At 49.8% G+C, this 25,761-nt stretch overlaps 1 protein-coding gene across 1 annotated transcript in view; it reads right to left on the bottom strand.

Annotated features, from left to right (window-relative positions):
- Positions 1–25,761, bottom strand: part of LOC124044351 (trafficking protein particle complex subunit 9-like) — a 393,465-nt gene that overhangs the window by 158,045 nt on the left and 209,659 nt on the right. Inside the window, exon 21 of the mRNA XM_046364005.1 lies at positions 355–422. Coding sequence (XP_046219961.1) covers positions 355–422 — 68 coding nt within the window. The remainder of the gene's footprint in view (positions 1–354; positions 423–25,761) is intronic.

Genomic DNA, 25,761 nt, shown 5'->3' with positions numbered 1-25,761 from the left:
ACCAGACTCAGTACATCTCTAAGTACTCGGTGAAGAAGCTGCTTATGTCATCAATTGGAGATGTCTTGAGCTCAACTTCAGCTATGAGTGCAGATCGTGGTTTCTTTATTGAGTTTTATGTAAGAAACGCTGCTCTGGATGGTCTTCTTTCCTAATGCTGTATGGTCAACTGGAGTCCTCTTTAACTTTCACCGTCCATTTTGGCCCGCCGTCCCCTGAATGATTCAACTCTCCTGTGACTGGTATGTCTCTCAGCCACTTCCTACAAGTCTGCCTTCCCTTCCTGCATAATGATGTCCACATCATAGTCAGACCCTAACTGACCCGTCAATGAGAGGCAGCATGCAGACTCACCGCTTAGGGACAAAAATGTCCGGACCATCTGTGAACGGGACCGTTTGGTCCTTGTCAAGATAGTTCTTCTGATTGGTTGAGGGGATTGAGGTCGAGGAGAGCAGTTCAGGTTAAGTTGCTATGCAAGCTGTCTATGCTCCCGTGTTTCGCCTTGACAGAATTCTCGCCGACCCATTGTTACTGTTTTGAGCTATTTTCGGTCCCCTTACCCCAGGGCTGTTGCTGAGCAGTTTATTGTGATCCTTTATGGACTATCCACCCAATGCCTGTCTTACACCATACAGAGATTGTCCTAGGCTTCCTTGCACTTCTTTGATCATTCAAAAGTCACTAGTGCGGCTCATGGACGTGGTAGAAAACTTTCCTCTCTTGTCAGATGGTCTCCTGGTGAATCATCCTATACTCTTCATGAGTCCAACAGAGGTGTGAGAATGTCAAGCTGTCACAGGGCCACAAATAGCTGGTATGGCTGTAGAGAAGGAGTCTATCAGAGACCGCATGCAGATGGAAACACAACCAGTGAACCACAGCGACTACACTGACCCCTGATGGACATGATCCAGCATACTGTCTTACTTAGAGTTGCAAAATGACAGTAACTTCCCCCAAGTTCCCAGGTTTTCCAGAAATCCTGGTTAAAAGATAACCGGAATAAGGAAGGAATGAGCAGAGAATCCGGAATTCAACAGGAATTTTGCAACCCTCGTCTTATTGTGTCAACTCTACAGAAATGAGTAGAAACTAAAAGCAAATCTTAGGCTAGCAGCGCTACTCCGCCTCGTTACATCTGGCGCTATTCTCTTCCCGTTATACCAGGAGAGGAGACAGACAACTCTCTCTCCAACACCTGATCTGTATTCCATTATCGTGGCCCTGAGTCTCTGCTGTCCTATAGCTAACCCAACGTAGCAGGCGGAGAAAGGCGGAAGTTAGGATGAACATACAGAATCCCTGAAAAAGGATGTTGCCCTGTTCTGGCGACTCCGCATAGGCTATCCTATAGCAGGAAGGCACCCTGCCTGGGGCAGTCCATTGATTGGCTGCTAGCCAGCCATAGGTGTGGGAGGGACTCACACTTAGCACTGAGGATTCAAAGGACTGACTGCTGCTTCAGAATGTGGCTCGACTCATCTCATGTCTACTCAGCCAATGTGGACTTGAGGCTGTTAAGGATTATTAGGCAGACAGGTTTCTTCTGTGCTTCTGGTTCTGCTCAGAAGTACAGTACGATGTGGCCCTGTTTCTACCCATCTGCCCTGCCTGGGACTAACCACCTGTGCCACTGTCAGGGAAAACAACAAAAAGTCACATCACATAAATAGAAAAGGAAAGACACTGAAAAAGAGATTGAGAGAAATAAAGAGGCTCAGAGTATAAAAAGTATTCAGGAAGTAGTATTGCAGGAGCTAGATTATGTCTAGGGCAAGAAGACAACTAAAAAAGAGCTATGGGAAAGGGACACAAAAAAAGAATTACCGTTGTAACAGTAGCAACCTTCTTTGCAATTTGCTCATTTCAAATTGGCCCTCGCGCTCTCCTTCCCTCTAGCGATAATGTCATTCTACACTAATGCCTTTTACCGAGTCCCTCTGGTGAGATTGTGTAAATCATGCAGTACAATTATATTTGTCATTTGGAGTTGTTACCGTTATCTAGACACAGTGAAGACTACGACCACAATGTTTAGCCCCACTTGGGCTGTCTCAAGCACCTGCTGCTTTCTGCTGGCACGTCGCGAGAGAGAAACTTTCCAAGGGGCATCTTTGCGAGCCTAAACCCATCAACAGCCTCATGGTTTCTCCCAGTAACAGGTGACTGAGCAGCCTAAACGATGCCACCTGGCTGGCAGCCAGGGTAGCGTGTGGAACACAGTGTGGTTCTGATAGGCCGTGTCACAATGCACAGGGGAATATGAAGATGTCCAGGACAGATATTTAATTACTTCAAACAACATAAAGCCAGCGAGACATCAGAGATCTGGAGGGGACGCTGCCAAGTACTGTAGCAAGTTACAACACAACATCCGACCGGTGACAACTCTGGGAGAGTCCCTAAGCATGCGTATTGGGTAGAACAAGGATCTCCTCCTCACAGCGTTCTTCTCCTTGTTGTTAGATAACCTTGCCGTAAAGAAAGCTCAGACAAGGTGCTTGTTTCTTTTCACTCTTTTACCTGGCATTCTGCCTTAGCACAACAACTGACTTGGTTTCCAGTCGATAACCACATTCACGTGATATCAAGAGCAGATATCTCTCATTCTAACGGCAGTCACAAGCCTGGTCTCAGAGTCTCTCTAATGGAGTGGATGCTGAGCCAGCTGACAGACACCCTGGAGGAGGAGGAGGAGTCGCTGTGTAGTGATGTGATATCCTCTCTCAGTTTCCCAGTGTCTAAACTGTCTGGAATAATGCAGTTGAGAAGCAAGTGAACTCCTCTAATCGCTTTCTGTCTGTATTTTCGTCCGTCCTCTGTGGCTTCAAAGTGCGGACTTAAAAGAGACCTTTGAAAAGGAATGTGAATGAAACCTATTTTACTAGTTCTACATGGCTGCTCTTACACTATAGCACACTACTGCTGTGAGGGGGAAAGAGGGAGGGACTGTCATCTTTATTGTTATGTTGAGTGCACTGTGAATGCGTGGCTTTGTCTGCCTGCTATCTCTCAGGGACTCTGCCGTAGAGACACATGAACGTTGAAAGGTTTGTGCTTAATGAGCACTTACTACATCAATTATAATTCAGATAACTAGTTGGATTACAGACTACAGACATTAAATGAATTTCAAGAGAACACATTTCATCAGTCGGGCTGTATCACGTTATCCATTTAAAGCAGTTTCATTGAGGCACTCGTCATTGAGAAAAATAATTTTCTCTCGGTAACTCTTTATTACTAACAGGAGAGTAGCCTAGCCAATGGTAGATAGCTTTAAAGAGAATCTGAGCTTTTGTTGGAATCCATCCACTCAGCTCAGGCTAGCCAGAGGTCCCTGAGCCTCAGTGTTTTCATTGTCCCACTCTATTCCTCTCACGATCGCTTCATTACAGATGGGATCTATTTTTAGCCCAGTGTGATTGAAATAGAGTCCTCAGGGAGCCTGAGGGCATAGAGGACTCAAGAAAAGACAGAAGGAGAGAGGAGGGAGAAAGAGACAGAGGGAACGAGGACGGAACAGAGAGCGATAAACAGAGAGAGAGAGCGAGAGAGAGTGAGATTAACAGAGAGAGCAAGAGAGAGTGAGAGAAAGATTAACAGAGAGCGAGAGACAGATTAACAGAGATAGAGAGAGAGAGATTAACAGAGAGAGCGAGAGAGATTAACAGAGAGAGCGTGAGAGAGATTAACAGAGAGAGCGAGAGAGATTGACAGAGCGAAAAATAAATTAACAGAGCGAGAGAGAGATTAACAGAGCGAGAGAGAGATTAACAGAGAGCGAGTGAGAGATTAACAGAGAGAGCGAGAGATTAACAGAGAGAGCGAGAGAGATTAACAGAGAGCGCGAGAGAGATTAACAGAGAGCGAGAGAGAGATTAACAGAGAGAGCGAGAGAGAGATTAACAGAGAGAGCGAGAGAGAGATTAACAGAGAGAGCGAGAGAGAGATTAACAGAGAGAGCAAGAGAGAGATTAACAGAGAGAGCGTGAGAGAGATTAACAGAGAGCGAGAGAGATTAACAGAGAGCGTGAGACAGATTAACAGAGATAGAGAGAGAGAGATTAACAGAGAGAGCAAGAGAGAGATTAACAGAGAGAGTGAGAGAGAGATTAACAGAGAGCGAGAGAGATTAACAGAGAGCGCGAGAGAGATTAACAGAGAGCAAGAGAGAGATTAACAGAGAGAGCGAGAGAGAGATTAACAGAGAGAGCAAGAGAGAGATTAACAGAGAGAGCGAGAGAGAGATTAACAGAGAGAGCATGAGAGAGATTAACAGAGAGAGCGAGTGAGAGATTAACAGAGAGAGCGAGAGATTAACAGAGAGAGCGAGAGAGATTAACAGAGAGCGAGTGAGAGATTAACAGAGAGCGAGAGAGAGATTAACAGAGAGAGAGAGAGATTAACAGAGAGAGCGAGAGAGAGATTAACAGAGAGAGCGAGAGAGAGATTAACAGAGAGAGCAAGAGAGAGATTAACAGAGAGAGCGAGAGAGATTAACAGAGAGCGAGAGAGATTAACAGAGAGCGAGAGAGAGATTAACAGAGAGAGAGAGAGAGATTAACAGAGAGAGCAAGAGAGAGATTAACAGAGAGAGAGAGAGAGAGATTAAACAGAGAGCGAGAGAGATTAACAGAGAGAGCGAGAGAGATTAACAGAGAGCAAGAGAGAGATTAACAGAGAGAGAGAGAGAGATTAACAGATAGAGATTAGCAGAGAGAGAGATTAACAGAGAGAGCGAGAGAGAGATTAACATTAACATGAGAGAGATTAACAGAGAGAGCGAGAGAGAGATTAACAGAGAGCGAGTGAGAGATTAACAGAGAAGTGAGAGATTAACAGAGAGAGTGAGAGATTAACAGAGAGAGCGAGAGAGAGATTAACAGAGAGCGGGAGAGATTAACAGAGAGAGCGAGAGAGAGATAAACAGAGAACAGCGAGAGAGAGATTAACAGAGAGAGCGAGAGAGAGTGAGAGAAAGATTAACAGAGAGCGAGAGAGAGATTAACAGAGAGCAAGAGAGAGATTAACAGAGAGAGCAAGAGAGAGATTAACAGAGAGAGAGAGAGAGAGAGATTAACAGAGAACGAGAGAGATTAACAGAGAGAGATTAACAGAGAGAGCGAGAGAGATTAACAGAGAGCGTGAGAAAGATTAACAGAGAGAGCGAGAGAGATTAACAGAATGAGCGTGAGAGAGTGAGAGATTAACAGAGAAGATTAACAGAGAGCGAGAGAGATTAACAGAGAGCGAGAGAGAGATTAACAGAGAGAGAGAGAGAGAGAAAGATTAACAGAGAGAGAGAGAGAGAGAGAGAGATTAACAGAGAGCGAGAGAGAGATTAACAGAGAGAGCGAGAGAGAGATTAACAGAGAGCGCAAGAGAGAGATTAACAGAGAGAGTGAGAGAGATTAACAGAAGAGAGCGTGAGAGAGAGATTAACAGAGAGCGAGAGAGAGATTAACAGAGAGAGAGATTAATGAGAGAGAGCAGAGAGAGAGATTAACAGAGAGCAGAGAGAGAGAAAGATTAACAGAGAGCGAGAGAGATTAACAGAGAGCGAGAGAGAGATTAACAGAGAGAGCGAGAGAGAGATTAACAGAGAGAGCGAGAGAGAGATTAACAGAGAGCAAGAGAGAGATTAACAGAGAGATTAACAGAGAGAGCGAGAGAGAGATTAACAGAGAGCGAGCGAGAGAGATTAACAGAGAGAGAGAGATTAAGAGAGAGCGAGAGAGATTAACAGAGAGAGAGTGAGAGATTAACAGAGAGCGAGAGAGAGATTAACAGAGAGAGAGAGAGATTAACAGAGAGCGAGAGAGAGATTAACAGAGAGAGCGAGAGAGATTAACAGAGAGGGAGAGATTAACAGAGAGCGAGAGAGATTAACAGAGAGAGCGAGAGAGAGATTAACAGAGAGAGTGAGAGAGATTAACAGAGAGAGAGAGAGAGATTAACAGAGCGAGAGAGAGATTAACAGAGAGAGAGAGAGAGATTAACAGAGAGAGAGAGATTAACAGAGAGCGAGAGAGAGATTAACAGAGAGTGAGAGAGTGAGAGATTAACAGAGAGAAGAGAGATTAACAGAGAGCGAGAGAGATTAACAGAGAGAGCGAGAGAGAGATTAACAGAAAGAGAGAGAGATTAACAGATAGAGCGAGAGAGAGTGAGAGAAAGATTAACAGAGAGCGAGAGAGATTAACAGAGAGCAAGAGAGAGATTAACAGAGAGCAAGAGAGAGATTAACAGAGAGAGTGAGAGAGAGAGATTAACAGAGAGAGAGCATGAGAGATTAACAGAGAGCGAGAGAGATTAACAGAGAGCGTGAGAGAGATTAACAGAGAGAGTGAGAGAGAGATTAACAGAAGAGCGTGAGAGAGTGAGAGATTAACAGAGAGAGAGAAGGAGAGAGAGATTAACAGAGAGAGAGATTAATGGAGAGAGCAAGAGAGATTAACAGAGAGAGAGAGAGAAAGATTAACAGAGAGAGAGAGATTAACAGAGAGCGAGAGAGATTAACAGAGAGCGAGAGAAAGATTAACAGAGAGCGAGAGAGAGAGAGATTAACAGAGAGCGTAAGAGAGATAAACAGAGAGAGAGAGAGATTAACAGAGAGAGCGAGAGAGAGTGCGAGAAAGATTAACAGAGAGCGAGAGAGATTAACAGAGATCGAGAAAGATTAACAGAGAGCGAGAGAGAGATTAACAGAGAGAGTGAGAGAGAGATTAACAGAGAGCGAGAGAGCGAGAGAAAGATTAACAGAGAGCGAGAGAGATTAACAGAGAGAGCGAGAGAGAGATTAACAGAGAGAGTGAGAGAGAGATTAACAGAGAGAGTGAGAGAGTAACAGAGAGAGAAGGATTAACAGAGAGAGAGAGAGATTAACAGAGAGAGAGAGATTAACAGAAAGAGAGAGAGAGATTAACAGAGAGAGCGAGAGAGAGATTAACAGAGAGAGAGAGAGAGATTAACAGAGAGAGATTAGAGAGAGAGAGATTAACAGAGAGCGAGAGAGAGATTAACAGAGAGAGAGATTAACAGAGAGAGAGATTATTAGACAGAGAGCATGAGAGATTAACAGAGAGAGAGATTAACAGAGAGCAAGAGAGATTAACAGAGAGAGCGAGAGAGAGATTAACAGAGAGCGAGAGAGAGATTAACAGAGAGAGCGAGAGAGAGAGAAAGATTAACAGAGAGCGAGAGAGATTAACAGAGAGCAAGAGAGAGATTAACAGAGAGAGCAAGAGAGAGATTAACAGAGAGAGTGAGAGAGAGAGATTAACAGAGAGCGAGAGAGAGAGAGATTAACAGAGAGAGCGAGAGAGATTAACAGAGAGCGAGAGAAGATTAACAGAGAGCGAGAGAGATTAACAGAATGAGCGAGAGAGAGAGTGAGAGATTAACAGAGATTAACAGAGAGAGAGAGAGATTAACAGAGAGAGAGAGAGAGATTAACAGAGAGATTAAGAGAGATTAACAGAGAGCGAGAGAGAGATTAACAGAGAGAGAGAGAGAGATTAACAGAGATTAACAGAGCGAGAGAGAGATTAACAGAGAGCGAGAGAGAGATTAACAGAGAGCGAGAGAGAGATTAACAGAGAGCGAGAGAGAGATTAACAGAGAGAGCGTGAGAGAGATTAACAGAGAGAGCGAGAGAGAGATTAACAGAGAGTGAGAGAGAGATTAACAGAGAGCGAGAGAGATTAACAGAGAGACAGAGAGAGAGAGAGATTAACAGAGAGCGAGAGAGAGATTAACAGAGAGAGTGAGAGAGAGATTAAGAGAGAGAGAGAGAGAGAGTGAGAGAGATTAACAGAGAGAGCGAGAGAGATTAACAGAGAGAGAGAGAGAGATTAACAGAGAGAGATTAACAGAGAGAGAGATTAACAGAGAGAGAGAGAGATTAACAGAGAGATTAACAGAGAGCGAGAGAGAGATTAACAGAGAGAGATTGAGAGAGAGATTAACAGAGAGAGTGAGAGAGTAACAGAGCGAGAGAAGGATTAACAGAGAGAGAGAGAGAGAGATTAACAGAGAGAGAGATTAACAGAGAGCGAGAGAGAGATTATCAAAGAGAGTGTGAGAGAGATTAACAGAGATAAACAGAAAGAGCGAGAGAGAGATTAACAGAGAGAGCGAGAGAGAGATTAACAGAAAGAGTGAGAGAGAAAGATTAACAGAGAGCAAGAGAGAGATTAACAGAGAGCGAGAGAGATTAGACAGAGAGCGAGAGAGAGATTAACAGAGAGAGAGAGAGAGATTAACAGAGAGAGCGAGAGAGATTAACAGAGAGAGAGAGAGAGATTAACAGAGAGCGAGAGAGAGATTAACAGAGAGATAGAGAGAGAGATTAACAGAGAGCGTGAGAGAGATTAACAGAGAGCAAGAGAGAGATTAACAGAGAGAGAGAGAGAGAGATTAACAGAGAGAGCGAGAGAGATTAACAGAGAGAGCGCAAGAGAGAGATTAACAGAGAGCGAGAGAGAGATTAACAGAGAGAGAGAGAGAGATTAACAGAGAGAGCGAGAGAGATTAACAGAGAGAGCGAGAGAGAGATTAACAGAGAGTGAGAGAGAGAGAGATTAACAGAGAGCGAGAGAGAGAGATTAACAGAGAGCGAGAGAGATTAACAGAGAGAGAGAGATTAACAGAGAGTGAGAGAGAGATTAACAGAGAGCGAGAGAGAGATTAACAGAGAGAGAGAGATTAACAGAGAGAGAGAGAGAGATTAACAGAGAGAGAGAGAGAGATTAACAGAGAGCGAGAGAGATTAACAGAGAGCGAGAGAGAGAGAGATTAACAGAGAGAGCGAGAGAGAGATTAACAGAGAGAGCAAGAGAGAGAGATTAACAGAGAGAGAGAGCAGAGAGAGAGATTAACAGAGAGCGAGTGAGAGAGAGATTAACAGAGAGCGAGAGAGATTAACAGAGAGCGAGAGAGAGATTAACAGAGAGATCGAGAGAGAGATTAACAGAGAGAGAGAGAGAGATTAACAGAGAGAGCGAGAGAGATTAACAGAGAGCGGGAGAGATTAACAGAGAGAGCGAGAGAGAGAGATAAACAGAGAAAGTGAGAGAGAGAGATTAACAGATAGAGCGAGAGAGAGAGAGAGAAAGATTAACAGAGAGCGAGAGAGAGAGATTAACAGAGAGCAAGAGAGAGATTAACAGAGAGCAAGAGAGAGATTAACAGAGAGAGAGAGATTAACAGAGAGAGTGAGAGAGAGCGAGATTAACAGAGAACGAGAGAGAGATTAACAGAGAGAGCGAGAGAGAGTAACAGAGAGCGTGAGAAAGATTAACAGAGAGAGTGAGAGAGATTAACAGAATGAGCGTGAGAGAGTGAGAGATTAACAGAGAGCGAGAAGGAGAGAGAGATTAACAGAGAGAGAGATTAATGGAGAGAGCAAGAGAGATGAACAGAGAGAGAGAGAGAGAGAAAGATTAACAGAGAGCGAGAGTGAGATTAACAGAGAGCGAGAGAGATTAACAGAGAGCGAGAGAAAGATTAACAGAGAGCGAGAGAGTGAGAGAGAGATTAACAGAGAGAGCGTAAGAGAGATAAACAGAGAAAGCGAGAGAGAGATTAACAGAGAGAGCGAGAGAGAGTGCGAGAAAGATTAACAGAGAGCGAGAGAGATTAACAGAGAGATCGAGAGAGAGATTAACAGAGAGCGAGAGCGAGATTAACAGAGAGAGTGAGAGAGAGATTAACAGAGAGAGAGAGTGTGAGAGAAAGATTAACAGAGAGCGAGAGAGATTAACAGAGAGAGCGAGAGAGAGATTAACAGAGAGAGTGAGAGAGAGATTAACAGAGAGAGTGAGAGAGTAACAGAGCGAGAGAAGGATTAACAGAGAGAGAGAGAGAGATTAACAGAGAGAGAGATTAACAGAGAGCGAGAGAGAGATTATCAAAGAGAGTGTGAGAGAGATTAACAGAGATAAACAGAAAGAGCGAGAGAGAGATTAACAGAGAGAGCGAGAGAGAGATTAACAGAAAGAGTGAGAGAGAAAGATTAACAGAGGGAGAGAGATTAACAGAGAGCGAGAGAGAGTGAGAGAAAGATTAACAGAGAGCGAGAGAGATTAACAGAGAGAGCGAGAGAGAGAGATTAACAGAGAGAGAGCATGAGAGATTAACAGAGATAGAGAGAGAGATTAACAGAGAGCGTGAGAGAGATAAACAGAGAGCAAGAGAGAGATTAACAGAGAGCGCGAGAGAGAGATTAACAGAGAGCAAGAGAGAGATTAACAGAGAGAGCGAGAGAGAGATTAACAGAGAGAGCAAGAGAGAGATTAACAGAGAGAGTGAGAGAGAGCGAGATTAACAGAGAACGAGAGAGAGATTAACAGAGAGAGCGAGAGAGATTAACAGAGAGCGTGAGAAAGATTAACAGAGAGAGCGAGAGAGATTAACAGAATGAGCGTGAGAGAGTGAGAGATTAACAGAGAGCGAGATTAACAGAGAGTGAGAGAGAGATTAACAGAGAGCGAGAGAGAGATTAACAGAGAGAGAGAGAGAGAAAGATTAACAGAGAGCGAGAGTGAGATTAACAGAGAGCGAGAGAGATTAACAGAGAGCGAGAGAGCGAGAGAAAGATTAACAGAGAGTGAGAGAGAGATTAACAGAGAGCAAGAGAGAGATATTAACAGAGAGAGTGAGAGAGAGATTAACAGAGAGAGTGAGAGAGTAACAGAGAGATCGAGAGAGAGATTAACAGAGAGAGCGAGAGAGAGAAAGATTAACAGAGAGCGAGAGAGATTAACAGAGAGATCGAGAGAGAGATTAACAGAGAGAGTGAGAGAGAGATTAACAGAGAGAGTGACCTAACATAATCGTTTGTGGTGCTTTCCCCGTAAATCCTATTTGAAACTGGTGGGATTAACAACAAGACTACCTTGAAAACAATATAAAATACATGTGTGTTTGAGGAATTTTAATAATGAGATTTCTGTTCTTTTGAATATGGCACCCTGTACTATAACTGGTTGTTGTTTTAACAGCTCCCGAGTAACGGGATTCAGCATGTCCGGAGACGAGAGCCTTCCTCTTCATCCTCATCCCTGAGGAGGATGTTGTTGAGACCAGCAGAGAGAGAGATACAATACCGTAGACCTGGGGCCTTGTTACCACAACTACACACAGTAACCCAAGCTGGAAGACACAGGAGGTTTCCTTAATGACGAGATAATTAATTTCACATGACGTTTTGTTCCCCGGAGAGCGTCATTACCGTGAGCATAATTTGTGCCCTTCCTCTTATTTCTCAGGTATTTCATACACAGTGTCTAACCCTGCAAAGTGTGTGCATGCATGAGTTTGTAATGCGGCAACAGGCCATGTATTTATCATTCAGAATCCCAAGAGAGTACGTTGTTCTCCGGTCCTTCTTCTACCATCATTTCCTAACAATAGAACGTTACTAATCCTTCCACAGCTGGTGCAGTGTCAGTGAGAGAAGACGAAGGGAAATTGACACACACAGAGACAGAGAGAGAGACCGGCAAAGAGAGACAGAGAGAGAGACAGAGAGAGACAGACAAAGAGAGAGAGACAGAGAGAGAGAGAAGAGAGAGAGGAGAGAGAGACCAAGCGAGATTAACAGAGAGAGAGAGAGATTAACCGAGAGAGACCGAGGGAGACCGAGACACAGAGAGAAAGATTAAGAGAGAGAGAGATTAACAGGAGACTGAGAGAAAGAGACAGAGAGAGACCGAGAGAAAGAGACAGAGCGAGACCAGAGAGAGAGAGAGATAGAGAGAGATTAACAGAGAGAGAGAGAGAGAGATTAGAGAGACCGAGAGAGAGATAGAGACCGAGAGAGAGATAGAGAGAAAGAGAGAGAGAGAGAGAGAGAGAGAGAGAGATTAGACAGAGAGAGAGATTAAGAGAGAGAGAGAGAGAGAGAAGAGAGAGACCGAGAGAGAGAGAACAGAGAGAGAGAGAGAGAAAGAGAGAGAGAGAGAGAGAGATTAGAGAGAGAGACCGAGAGAGAGAAGACAGAGAAGGAGAAGACAGAAGGGCACACTGTTGCTAGGGAGGGAACCACTGCAGAAGTGGGAGAAACAGAATGAAACGAATACTCTGATATACAGAATGAGGAGATTAATGCAGCCTGCTTGGGATGCAATACAAATGAATACTCTGAATAGCCTTTTATAGATGACTATGGGGATAGGAGGAAAATAAACACTTTCTATTTGCAATTTCATTTAACATATATTATGAACTAAAGGTAAAATTATTATTTGAGCAGATTTAGGCTGGCCACAGACATTATGGACAGGATGAAATTGGTTGAGAACGGCCCTGCCAGACATCCAAGCAGGCAGTACACTCAATCTCTACACTTAGAGAGATCTCTCCCTCTACACCCTCCTCACTAACAATAAAAAATAAAAAGCTACATTCTTAAAGAACTGGCAAATTTGTTCTGGAAAGAGGTGCCTCCATCAGCAGTATGTGCTGGATGGTAATGATATACACTCCTGCATGGCTACAGTAGCAGATTCGGCTTGGCCACGCCTTACCCCCTAACCCTCACCCTCCCTAGCCCTGTTACCTGACTCAGCGAGACCATCTTCCCATTAACTGTCCCTTTTAATGTCCCTCTCTCTCCATCCCTCTAGTTGAGAGAGCTCTCCCTCCCTCTAGTTCCCCTCGCTTCCCTCCCTCTAGTTCCCCTCGCTTCCCTCCCTCTAGTTCCCCTCGCTCTCCCTCCCTCTAGTTCCCCTCGCTCTCCCTCCCTCTAGTTAACCCCTCGCTCTCCCTCCCTCTAGTTCCCCTCGCTCTCCCTCCCTCTAGTTACCCTCGCTCTCCCTCCCTCTAGTTACCCTCGCTCTCCCTCCCTCTAGTTCCCCTCGCTCTCCCTCCCTCTAGTTCCCCTCGCTCTCCCTCCCTCTAGTTCCCCTCGCTCTCCCTCCCTCTAGTTCCCCTCGCTCTCCCTCCCTCTAGTTCCCCTCGCTCTCCCTCCCTCTAGTTCCCTCACTCTCCCTCCCTCTAGTTCCCCTCACTCTCCCTCCCTCTAGTTCCCCTCACTCTCCCTCCCTCTAGTTCCCCTCACTCTCCCTCCCTCCCTCCCTCTAGTTCCCCTCACTCTCCCTCCCTCTAGTTCCCCTCACTCTCCCTCCCTCTAGTTCCCCTCCCTCTCCCTCCCTCTAGTTCCCCTCACTCTCCCTCCCTCTAGTTCCCCTCACTCTCCCTCCTTCTAGTTCCCCTCACTCTCCCTCCTTCTAGTTCCCCTCACTCTCCCTCCTTCTAGTTCCCCTCACTCTCCCTCCCTCTAGTTCCCCTCACTCTCCCTCTAGTTCCCCTCACTCTCCCTCCCTCTCATTCCCCACACTCTCCCTCCCTCTAGTTCCCCTCACTCTCCCTCCCTCTAGTTCCCCTCACTCTCCCTCCCTCCCTCTCGTTCCCCACACTCTCCCTCCCTCTAGTTCCCCTCACTCTCCCTCCCTCTCGTTCCCCTCACTCTCCCTCCCTCTCGTTCCCCTCACTCTTCCTCCCTCTAGTCCCCCTCACTCTAGTTCCCCTCACTCTCCCTCTAGTTCCCCTCACTCTCCCTCTAGTTCCCCTCACTCTCCCTCCCTCCCTCTCATTCCCCACACTCTCCCTCCCTCTAGTTCCCCTCACTCTCCCTCCCTCCCTCTCGATTCCCCACACTCTCCCTCCCTCCCTCTCGTTCCCCACACTCTCCCTCCCTCCCTCTAGTTCCCCTCACTCTCCCTCCCTCTAGTTCCCCTCACTCTCCCCCCCTCTCATTCCCCTCACTCTCCCTCCCTCTCGTTCCCCTCACTCTCCCTCCCTCTCGTTCCCCTCACTCTCCCTCCCTCTCGTTCCCCTCACTCTCCCTCCCTCTAGTTCCCCTCACTCTCCCTCCCTCTAGTTCCCCTCACTCTCCCTCCCTCTAGTTCCCCTCACTCTCCCTCCCTCTAGTTCCCCTCACACTAGTTCCCCTCACTCTCCCTCCCTCCCTCCCGTTCCCCACACTCTCCCTCCCTCCCTCCCGTTCCCCACACTCTCCCTCCCTCTCGTTCCCCTCACTCTCCCTCCCTCTAGTTCCCCTCACTCTCCCTCCCTCTAGTTCCCCACACTCTCCCTCCCTCTCGTTCCCCACACTCTCTCTCCCTCTAGTTCCCCTCACTCTCCCTCCCTCCCTCTAGTTCCCCTCACTCTCCCTCCCTCCCTCTAGTTCCCCACACTCTCCCTCCCTCCCTCTAGTTCCCCACACTCTCCCTCCCTCTAGTTCCCCTCACTCTCCCTCCCTCCCTCTCGTTCCCCACACTCTCCCTCCCTCTAGTTCCCCTCACTCTCCCTCCCTCTCGTTCCCCACACTCTCCCTCCCTCTAGTTCCCCTCCCTCCATCTCGTTCCCCTCACTCTCCCTCCCTCCATCTCGTTCCCCTCACTCTCCCTCCCTCTCGTTCCCCTCCCTCTCGTTCCCCTCACTCTCCCTCCCTCTCGTTCCCCTCTCACTCTCCCTCCCTCTCGTTCCCCTCACTCTCCCTCCCTCCCTCTCGTTCCCCACACTCTCCCTCCCTCCCTCTCGTTCCCCACACTCTCCCTCCCTCCCTCTAGTTCCCCACACTCTCCCTCCCTCCCTCTAGTTCCCCACACTCTCCCTCCCTCTAGTTCCCCTCACTCTCCCTCCCTCCCTCTAGTTCCAGAGAGAGCAAGAGAGTGAGAGAAAGATTAACACACTCTCCCTCCCTCTAGTTCCCCTCACTCTCCCTCCCTCCCTCTCGTTCCCCACACTCTCCCTCCCTCTAGTTCCCCTCACTCTCCCTCCCTCCCTCTCGTTCCCCACACTCTCCCTCCCTCTAGTTCCCCTCCCTCCATCTACTTCCCCTCACTCTCCCTCCCTGTAGTTCCCCTCCCTTCATCTCGTTCCCCTCACTCTCCCTCCCTCCATCTCGTTCCCCTCACTCTCCCTCCCTCTAGTTCCCCTCACTCTCCCTCCCTCTAGTTCCCCTCACTCTCCCTCCCTCTCCCTCCCTCTCGTTCCCCTCACTCTCCCTCCCTCTCGTCCCCCTCACTCTCCCTCCCTCTCGTTCCCCTCACTCTCCCTCCCTCCCCTCACTCTTCCTCCCTCTCGTTCCCCTCACTCTCCCTCCCTCTCGTTCCCCTCACTCTCCCTCCCTCTCGGTCCCCTCACTCTCCCTCCCTCTAGTTCCCCTCACTCTCCCTCCCTCTAGTTCCCCTCACTCTCCCTCCCTCTAGTTCCCCTCACTCTCCCTCCCTCTAGTTCCCCTCGCTCTCCCTCCCTCTAGTTCCCCTCGCTCTCCCTCCCTCTAGTTCCCCTCACTCTCCCTCCCTCTAGTTCCCCTCACTCTCCCTCCCTCTAGTTCCCCTCACTCTCCCTCCCTCTAGTTCCCCTCACTCTCCCTCCCTCCCTCCCTCTAGTTCCCCTCGCTCTCCCTCCCTCTAGTTCCCCTCGCTCTCCCTCCCTCTAGTTCCCCTCGCTCTCCCTCCCTCTAGTTCCCCTCGCTCTCCCTCCCTCTAGTTCCCCTCACTCTCCCTCCCTCTAGTTCCCCTCACTCTCCCTCCCTCTAGTTCCCCTCACTCTCCCTCCCTCTAGTTCCCCTCACTCTCCCTCCCTCTAGTTCCCCTCACTCTCCCTCCCTCCCTCCCTCTAGTTCCCCTCACTCTCCCTCCCTCTAGTTCCCCTCACTCTCCCTCCCTCTAGTTCCCCTCCCTCTCCCTCCCTCTAGTTCCCCTCACTCTCCCTCCCTCTAGTTCCCCTCACTCTCCCTCCTTCTAGTTCCCCTCACTCTCCCTCCTTCTAGTTCCCCTCACTCTCCCTCCTTCTAGTTCCCCTCACTCTCCCTCCCTCTAGTTCCCCTCACTCTCCCTCTAGTTCCCCTCACTCTCCCTCCCTCTCATTCCCCACACTCTCCCTCCCTCTAGTTCCCCTCACTCTCCCTCCCTCTAGTTCCCCTCACTCTCCCTCCCTCCCTCTCGTTCCCCCACTCTCCCTCCCTCTAGTTCCCCTCACTCTCCCTCCCTCTCGTTCCCCTCACTCTCCCTCCCTCTAGTTCCCCTCACTCTTCCTCCCTCTAGTCCCCCTCACTCTAGTTCCCCTCACTCTCCCTCTAGTTCCCCCTCACTCTCCCTCTAGTTCCCCTCACTCTCCCTCCCTCCCTCTCATTCCCCACACTCTCCCTCCCTCTAGTTCCCCTCACTCTCCCTCCCTCCCTCTCGTTCCCCACACTCTCCCTCCCTCCCTCTCGTTCCCCACACTCTCCCTCCCTCCCTCTAGTTCCCCTCACTCTCCCTCCCTCTAGTTCCCCTCACTCTCCCTCCCTCTCATTCCCCTCACTCTCCCTCCCTCTCGTTCCCCTCACTCTCCCTCCCTCTCGTTCCCCTCACTCTCCCTCCCTCTCGTTCCCCTCACTCTCCCTCCCTCTAGTTCCCCTCGCTCTCCCTCCCTCTAGTTCCCCTCACTCTCCCTCCCTCTAGTTCCCCTCACTCTCCCTCCCTCTAGTTCCCCTCACTCTCCCTCCCTCTAGTTCCCCTCACACTAGTTCCCCTCACTCTCCCTCCCTCCCTCCCGTTCCCCACACTCTCCCTCCCTCCCTCCCGTTCCCCACACTCTCCCTCCCTCCCTCTCGTTCCCCTCACTCTCCCTCCCTCTAGTTCCCCTCACTCTCCCTCCCTCTAGTTCCCCACACTCTCCCTCCCTCTCGTTCCCCCACTCTCTCTCCCTCTAGTTCCCCTCACTCTCCCTCCCTCCCTCTAGTTCCCCTCACTCTCCCTCCCTCCCTCTAGTTCCCCACACTCTCCCTCCCTCCCTCTAGTTCCCCACACTCTCCCTCCCTCTAGTTCCCCTCACTCTCCCTCCCTCCCTCTCGTTCCCCACACTCTCCCTCCCTCTCGTTCCCCTCACTCTCCCTCCCTCTCGTTCCCCACACTCTCCCTCCCTCTCGTTCCCCACACTCTCCCTCCCTCTCGTTCCCCACACTCTCCCTCCCTCTAGTTCCCCTCCCTCCATCTCGTTCCCCTCACTCTCCCTCCCTCCATCTCGTTCCCCTCACTCTCCCTCCCTCTCGTTCCCCTCACTCTCCCTCCCTCTCGTTCCCCTCACTCTCCCTCCCTCTCGTTCCCCTCACTCTCCCTCCCTCTCGTTCCCCTCACTCTCCCTCCCTCCCTCTCGTTCCCCCACACTCTCCCTCCCTCCCTCTCGTTCCCCCACTCTCCCTCCCTCCCTCTAGTTCCCCACACTCTCCTCCCTCCCTCTAGTTCCCCACTCTCTCCCTCCCTCTAGTTCCCCTCACTCTCCCTCCCTCCCTCTAGTTCCCCACACTCTCCCTCCCTCTAGTTCCCCTCACTCTCCCTCCCTCCCTCTCGTTCCCCACACTCTCCCTCCCCTCTAGTTCCCCCACTCTCCCTCCCTCCCTCTCGTTCCCCACACTCTCCCTCCCTCTAGTTCCCCTCCCTCCATCTACTTCCCCTCACTCTCCCTCCCTGTAGTTCCCCTCCCTTCATCTCGTTCCCCTCACTCTCCCTCCCTCCATCTCGTTCCCCTCACTCTCCCTCCCTCTAGTTCCCCTCACTCTCCCTCCCTCTAGTTCCCCTCACTCTCCCTCCCCTCTCCCTCCCTCCCTCCCTCTCGTTCCCCTCACTGTCCCTCCCTCTCGTCCCCCTCACTCTCCCTCCCTCTCGTTCCCCTCACTCTCCCTCCCTCCCCTCACTCTCCCTCCCTCTCGTTCCCCTCACTCTCCCTCCCTCCCTCCCTCTAGTTCCCCTCACTCTCCCTCCCTCTCGGTCCCCTCACTCTCCCTCCCTCTAGTTCCCCTCACTCTCCCTCCCTCTAGTTCCCCTCACTCTCCCTCCCTCTAGTTCCCCTCACTCTCCCTCCCTCTAGTTCCCCTCACTCTCCCTCCCTCTAGTTCCCCTCACTCTCCCTCCCTCTCGTTCCCCACACTCTCCCTCCCTCTAGTTCCCCTCACTCTCCCTCCCTCCCTCTCGTTCCCCACACTCTCCCTCCCTCGCCTGTTTCCCTGTTCTCCCGTCACCTCTCCCCACCCCCCACTTGCGCACACAAGAACATGCGCACACACACACCTGGCAGATGTGACAATATGAAATCAGGTTAGGGCCAGCTCTGCTGAACCAGCCAGCCAGACATAACAGAGGTGATACATTAAATCTAATCACCCTGGTGTTGTCCAGTTGGGACCTGCTGCTCTCAGATCAGTGATTAGTTAGCTCCTGACTAACACATCACACACACTGCTTCCCCCACCCTTACACGTCACTTCAACACACAGCCACTCAGATACACGGCACAGTGTACACAGACACTGAAACACACACCAAACCACAGATCCAAACCACAGACAGGGTTCCTAAATTAACCAAATCCCTTTGCAATCACAATGTTTCATTGTGGATCCAAATAAAGTATTATCAAAGTGTGTGTGTTGCTCTCTGAGTTCATATCTGAATTTATATCATTTATACTAACTTTCAACATTCAACAATAGTATACATTCACCATCACCACTGGGTCTGTCTGAGCTGGTCCAATCTCTCTCAATACATTCCATTTAAATTAATGCAGATGATTACACTATAAATAAAAATGAGTGTTTCCATGGCAATGCGGATCTCATCAATGCAGAATCTCTCACCAGGAGTGTTTTGGGCAGATATGATCCCTGAGATGCTGTGTGATGCCTGGTTCTAGTTTTCTTTGGATCCCCCAATGCAATAGTCCATGAATCTCATGTATAACTTAAAGACAAGACGTCCAGGGCAATATTCACACTTCCACTGATGGGATGTGCTGCAGTTTGTACCAGAGCCTTTTACATTCAGACATACAGAGGGCAAGTCAAAAGTAAAGTGGGCCCAGCATGGATCCTTGCGGGACCTCTTGAGGGACCCACATAGGACTTTTCCTTTTCCTGCCTGTTTAATGGCTGTGAGGCACACACACAGTGCTGTGTGGCAGGGAAGGTCAGAGTAATACAGGAAGGGAGCCTGCAGTGTGACTATAGAGGCAGAGCAGAGCGATCCAGTAAGTGCTGACGGGGCAGTGAGGGACAGACAGGTCGTCAGGGGGATGATGTATGGCCCTTATTCTCCTCCTCTGTCTCCTGGATAAGCTGTTCCAGGAGCGCACGCACACAGCTCACTGAATCATCAGGTCACTGCCAGAGGGGTGAGACTAGGGCCTCGGACACTCCACAATGGCTGATCACAGTGAGGTTACACTGGTGTCAAGGGGTGTTTGTGTGCGTTTACATGCGAGTCCAGACGTTCAAAAAAAAAAAAAAAATATATATATATATATATATCTATATACACACAAGTCAGTATATATGTATGTATAAATATATACACAACTCTCCTCCTCCCCATCTTTCTATGGCTGGCTGGCTGGCTGGCTGGCTGGCAGCTTGGCTCTCTCAGGGAATAAAGTGCCCACATTAACAACTAGCTCTCATATTTACACCCCCGTAACAAGCACATCTTACAAGTTTAATTTCTATGACTTATCTATGAGTCCATCCCTACGGGGCAGGGTATCATTCACAAGACAGCACTGGAAATAGAAAATTAGACACACTTACAAACTCATATTTTGCACAACCTTCACAATAACGATGTGATGTTCCAATCACAGCAATAACACTGGAAAGAGAGAACAGCTTTTAATAGAGATTCATAATTGCATTCACGGCTCATCAAACTCATACCTGTGGAAACAGAAGAGTGGTGAGAGGAAGAGAGCAGGAAACAAAACAAAAGAACAGCAGATTCCCCTGCTCAGCCTCTACAGGGAGTCGGATTGAAAGAAGAGAAAAGGGCTAGATGATGCAGTGTTCTGTGCACCCAGAGAGACAGGTATAACAAGCTGTGTGCCTGGGAGGGAACGAGGCCTGCTCTTTCTAGTCTCTAGTCTGTGTGAGTCACACACCACACACACCTTAGACTGAGACCAGAGGGTCTTGTCATCATACTGCGCCCTATAGGATACCACATCATCACATACTACCTCTGGTACATCTCCACCTCTTTCACCCTCCCCATCTCTTTCTCCTCCACTCTCTCCACCTCTCCCCCCTCACTCCCTCTCTTTCTACCTCTCTCTCCACCTCTCTCTCCCCCTCTCCCCACCTCTTTCTCCCCCTCTCACCCCCACTCTTTCCATCTCTTTCTCCCCCACTCTCTCCACCTCTTTCTCCCCCTCTCTCCACCTCTTTCTTCCCCCCTCTCCACCTCTTTCTCCCCACTCTCTCCACCTCTTTCTCCCCCCCTCTCCCTCTCTTTCTACCTCTCCCCACTCTCTCCACCTCTCCCCACCTTTCTCCCCCACTCTTTCCACCTCTTTCTCTCCCCACTCTCTCCACCTCTTTCTCTCCCCTCTCTCCCCTCTCCTCCATCTCTTTCTCCCCCCTCTCTCCCCACCTTTCCATCTCTTTCTCCCCCACTCTCTCCACCTCTCTCTCCCTCTTTCTCTCTCCACCTCTTTCTCCCCCTCTCTCCATCTCTTTCTCCCCCACTCTCTCCACCTCTTTCTCCCCCCCCTCTTTCTCCCCCACTCTCCCTCTCTTTCCCCCACTCTCTCTTTCTCCCCACTCTCTCCCTCTCCCCACTCTCTCTCTCCCCACTCTCTCCACCTTTCTCTCTCTCCTCCCCTCTCTCCCCCATCTCTCTTCTCTTTCTCCCCCACTCTCTCCACCTCTTTCTCCCCCATCTCTTTCTCTCTCTCCACCTCTTTCTCCCCCCTCCCCCTCTCTTTCTCCCCCTCTCTCTCCACCTCCTCCATCTCTTTCTCCCCCACTCCTCCACCTTTCTCTTCTCCCCCCTCCCCCCTCTTTCTCCCCCACTCTCTCCCCTCTCTCTTCTCCCCCACCTCTTTCTCCACTCTCTCCCCCATCTCTTTCTCCCCCACTCTCTCCATCTCTTTCTCCCCCTCTTTCTCTCCATCTCTTTTCCCCCTCTCCCTCCCCTCTTTATCCCTCTCTCCATCTCTTTCTCCCCCACTCTCTCCACCTCTTTCTCCCCCATCTCTCCACCTCTCTCTCCACCTCCACCTCTTTCTCCCCCACTCTCTCCACCTCTTCTCCCCCTCTCTCTCCATCTCTTCCTCCCCACTCTCCCACCTCTCTCCACCTCTTTCTCCCCCTCTTTCTCCCCCACTCTCTCTCTTTCTCCCCCACTCTCTCCACCTCTTTCCTCTCTCCACCTCTTTCTCCCCCCTCCTCTCTTTCTCCCCCACTCTCTCCACCTCTTTCTCCCCCTCTCTCCATCTCTTTCTCCCCCACCCCCACCTCTTTCTCCCTCCATCTCTTTCTCCCCCACTCTCTCCGCCTCTTTTCTCCCCCTCTCTTTCTCCCCCACTCTCTCCCCCATCCTTTCTCCCCCACTCTCTTTCTCTCTTTCTCCCCCTCTCTCTCTCCCCCACTCTCTCCACCTTTCTCTCTTTCTCTCCCCTCTCTTCTCCCCCACTCTCTCCACCTCTTTCTCTTTCTCCCCCATCTCTTTCTCCCCCATCTCTTTCTCCCCCACTCTCTCCACCTCTTTCTCCCTCTCTCTCCCCCATCTCTTTCTCCCCTCTCTCTCTCCACCTCTTTCTCCCTCCATCTCTTTCTCCCCCACTCTCTCCATCTCTTTCTCTCCATCTCTTTTTCCCCCTCTTTCTCCCCCTCTCCCCCCCCAGCTCTTTCTCCCCCACTCTCTCCCCCTCTCTCTCCCCCTCTCCATCTCCTCCACTCCACCTCTTTCTCCCCCACTCTCTCCCCCCATCTCTTTCTCCCCCTCTTTCTCTCCATCTCTTTTTCCCCCTCTCCTCCCAGCTCTTTATCCCCCACTCCATCTCTTTCTCCCCCTCACTCTCTCCACCTCTTTCTCCCCCAATCTCTCCACCTCTTTCTCCCCCACTCTCTCCACCTCTTTCTCCCCCACTCTCTCCACCTCTTTCTACCCCACTCTCTCCACCTCTTCCTCCCCCACTCTCTCCACCTCTTCCTCCACCACTCTCTCCACCTCTTCCTCCACCACTCTCTCCACCTCTTCCTCCCCCACTCTCTCCACCTCTTTCTCCCCCACTCTCTCCACCTCTTTCTCCCCCACTCTCTCCACCTCTTTCTCCCCCACTCTCTCCACCTCTTTCTCCCCCACTCTCTCCACCTCTTTCTCCCCCACTCTCTCCATCTCTTTCTCCCCCACTCTCTCCACCTCTTTCTCTCTCTCCATCTCTTTCTCCACCTCTTTCTCCCCCCTCTTTCTCCACCACTCTCTTTCTATCTCCCCCACTCTCTCCATCTCTTTCTCCCCCACTCTCTCCACCTCTTTCTACCCCACTCTCTCCACCTCTTTCTACCCCACTCTCTCCACCTCTTCCTCCAACACTCTCTCCACCTCTTTCTCCCCCACTCTCTCCACCTCTTTCTCCCCCACTCTCTCCACCTCTTTCTCCCCCACTCTCTCCACCTCTTTCTCCCCCACCTCTCCACCTCTTTCTCCCCCACTCTCTCCACCTCTTTCTCCCCCACTCTCTCCATCTCTTTCTCCACCTCTTTCTCCCCCTCTCTTTCTCCACCACTCTCTCCACCTCTTTCTCCCCCTCTCTTTCTCCCCCACTCTCTCCATCTCTTTCTCCCCCACTCTCTCCACCTCTTTCTCCCCCAATCTCTCCACCTCTTTCTCCCACACTCTCTCCACCTCTTTCTCCCCCACTCTCTCCCCCACTCTCTCCACCTCTTTCTCCCCCACTCTCTCCATCTCTTTCTCGATCTCTTTCTCCACCACTCTCTCCATCTCTTTCTCGATCTCTTTCTCCACCACTCTCTCCCCCACTCTTTCTCCCCCCTGTTCTCCACCTCTTTCTCCCTCTCTCTTTCTCCACCTCTTTCTCCCCCTGTCTCTCCACCTCTTTCTCCCTCTCTCTCTCTCCACCTCTTTCTCCCTCTCTCTCTCTCCACCTCTTTCTCCCTCTCTCTCTCTCCACCTCTTTCTCCCTCTCTCTCTCTCCACCTCTTTCTCCCTCTCTCTCTCTTCTTTCTCCCTCTCTCTCTCTCCACCTCTTTCTCCCTCTCTCTCTCTCCACCTCTTCGTACAAAAAAGTTTTATGCCAGAAAACTAAAAATATGTTTTTATTGTACAGGTTTGTGTTTTTAGCTGTTTAGTAGTAGTTTTTTTTACCCGTTGCTTGCCTCTTGAACAGGACCCAGTTAGCGTTTTCTCTGAGTAGGCTTGGACGGTGTCCAGATTGTTATACCTTTATTCTGACCTTGTGTCATCCCGGGATATTCGGTAATACCGGCACTGGAAGCAAGGTTCGCTATTTTCAATCCGAAAGTTAGCAATGTTAACAAGCACATATTAAATCCATTTAACATTACATTTAACATTTAAGTCATTTAGCAGACGCTCTTATCCAGAGCGACTTACAAATTGGTGCATTCACCTTATGACATCCAGTGGAACAACCACTTTACAATAGTGCATCTAAATATTTTAAGGGGGGTGAGAAGGATTACTTTATCCTATCCTAGGTATTCCTTAAAGAGGTGGGGTTTCAGGTGTCTCCGGAAGGTGGTGATTGACTCCGCTGTCCTGGTGTCGTGAGGGAGTTTGTTCCACCATTGGGGAGCCAGAGCAGCGAACAGTTTTGACTGAGCTGAGCGGGAACTGTACTTCCTCAGTGGTAGGGAGGCGAGCAGGCCAGAGGTGGATGAACGCAGTGCCCTTATTTGGGTGTAGGGCCTGATCAGAGCCTGGAGGTACTGAGGTGCCGTTCCCCTCACAGCTCCGTAGGCAAGCACCATGGTCTTGTAGCAGATGCGAGCTTCAACTGGAAGCCAGTGGAGAGAGCGGAGGAGCGGGGTGACGTGAGAGAACTTGGGAAGGTTGAACACTAGACGGGCTGCGGCGTTCTGGATGAGTTGTAGGGTTTAATGGCACAGGCAGGGAGCCCAGCCAACAGCGAGTTGCAGTAATCCAGACGGGAGATGACAAGTGCCTGGATTAGGACCTGCTCCGCTTCCTGTGTGAGGCAGGGTCGTACTCTGCGGATGTTGTAGAGCATGAACCTACAGGAACGGGCCACCGCCTTGATGTTAGTTGAGAACGACAGTTTGTTGTCCAGGATCACGCCAAGGTTCTTAGCGCTCTGGGAGGAGGACACAATGGAGTTGTCAACCGTGATGGCGAGATCATGGAACGGGCAGTCCTTCCCGGGAGGAAGAGCAGCTCCGTCTTGCCGAAGTTCAGCTTGAGGTGGTGATCCGTCATCCACACTGATATGTCTGCCAGACATGCAGAGATGCGATTCGCCACCTGGTCATCAGAAGGGGGAAAGGAGAAGATTAATTGTGTGTCGTCTGCATAGCAATGATAGGAGAGACCATGTGAGGTTATGACAGAGCCAAGTGACTTGGTGTATAGCGAGAATAGGAGAGGGCCTAGAACAGAGCCCTGGGGGACACCAGTGGTGAGAGCGCGTGGTGAGGAGACAGATTCTCGCCACGCCACCTGGTAGGAGCGACCTGTCAGGTAGGACGCAATCCAAGCGTGGGCCACGCCGGAGATGCCCAACTCGGAGAGGGTGGAGAGGAGGATCTGATGGTTCACAGTATCGAAGGCAGCCGATAGGTCTAGAAGGATGAGAGCAGAGGAGAGAGAGTTAGCTTTAGCGGTGCGGAGCGCCTCCGTGATACAGAGAAGAGCAGTCTCAGTTGAATGACTAGTCTTGAAACCTGACTGATTTGGATCAAGAAGGTCATTCTGAGAGAGATAGCGGGAGAGCTGACCAAGGACAGCACGTTCAAGAGTTTTGGAGAGAAAAGAAAGAAGGGATACTGGTCTGTAGTTGTTGACATCGGAGGGATCGAGTGTAGGTTTTTTCAGAAGGGGTGCAACTCTCGCTCTCTTGAAGACGGAAGGGACGTAGCCAGCGGTCAGGGATAAGTTGATGAGCGAGGTGAGGTAAGGGAGAAGGTCTCCGGAAATGGTCTGGAGAAGAGAGGAGGAGATAGGGTCGAGCGGGCAGGTTGTTGGGCGGCCGGCCGTCACAAGACGCGAGATTTCATCTGGAGAGAGAGGGGAGAAAGAGGTCAGAGCACAGGGTAGGGCAGTGTGAGCAGAACCAGCGGTGTTGTTTGACTTAGCAAACGAGGATCGGATGTCGTCGATCTTCTTTTCAAAATGGTTGACGAAGTCATCTGCAGAGAGGGAGGAGGGGGGGGGGAGGAGGATTCAGGAGGGAGGAGAAGGTAGGTAAATCCCATAGCGAATGCTAGCTAAATGCTAACAAACACATGCAAACATTTATCTTATATACATTATTTGTAGACATCCCAGCTAATAAAGTTATAGAAGTAACTCAAAATTGCTACTCAGTTTTCTGCACGCACAAAACAAATATGAGACAGCAATGCTGTTGATCCAGGAGGGGATTCTCTGCTGTTACCAAGAGGAGCTTGACCGCAAGAAGCTAACCACTTAGCTACTGTAGATAACTAGCTACTATGTTAGCAAACCAAATGAACAACTGCAGAGCATTTAGCACATTTCAGATAGATATCTTATAACTATTAAGTGAACTATCTAGCTGGCAAACATTTAGTTGTGATTTCCATAATGTAACTAGATCACCTGGTGTGTGCTGCACAACATTGAGTGACTCACAAGGTTTCGGTCTCTCGTGTTGTGTGCTTGTAAACAAATACCATGTGACTGGGGACTACCGGTTGGCTCCATAAGGAAGTATTATGTGAGAGGTGAAATGAAGAATTAAATGTTC

The sequence above is a fragment of the Oncorhynchus gorbuscha genome, linkage group LG09 (assembly GCF_021184085.1).
Source record: "Oncorhynchus gorbuscha isolate QuinsamMale2020 ecotype Even-year linkage group LG09, OgorEven_v1.0, whole genome shotgun sequence".
Taxonomy (NCBI): Eukaryota; Metazoa; Chordata; class Actinopteri; order Salmoniformes; family Salmonidae; genus Oncorhynchus; species Oncorhynchus gorbuscha.
This window is presented reverse-complemented; position numbering and strand designations above follow the sequence as displayed.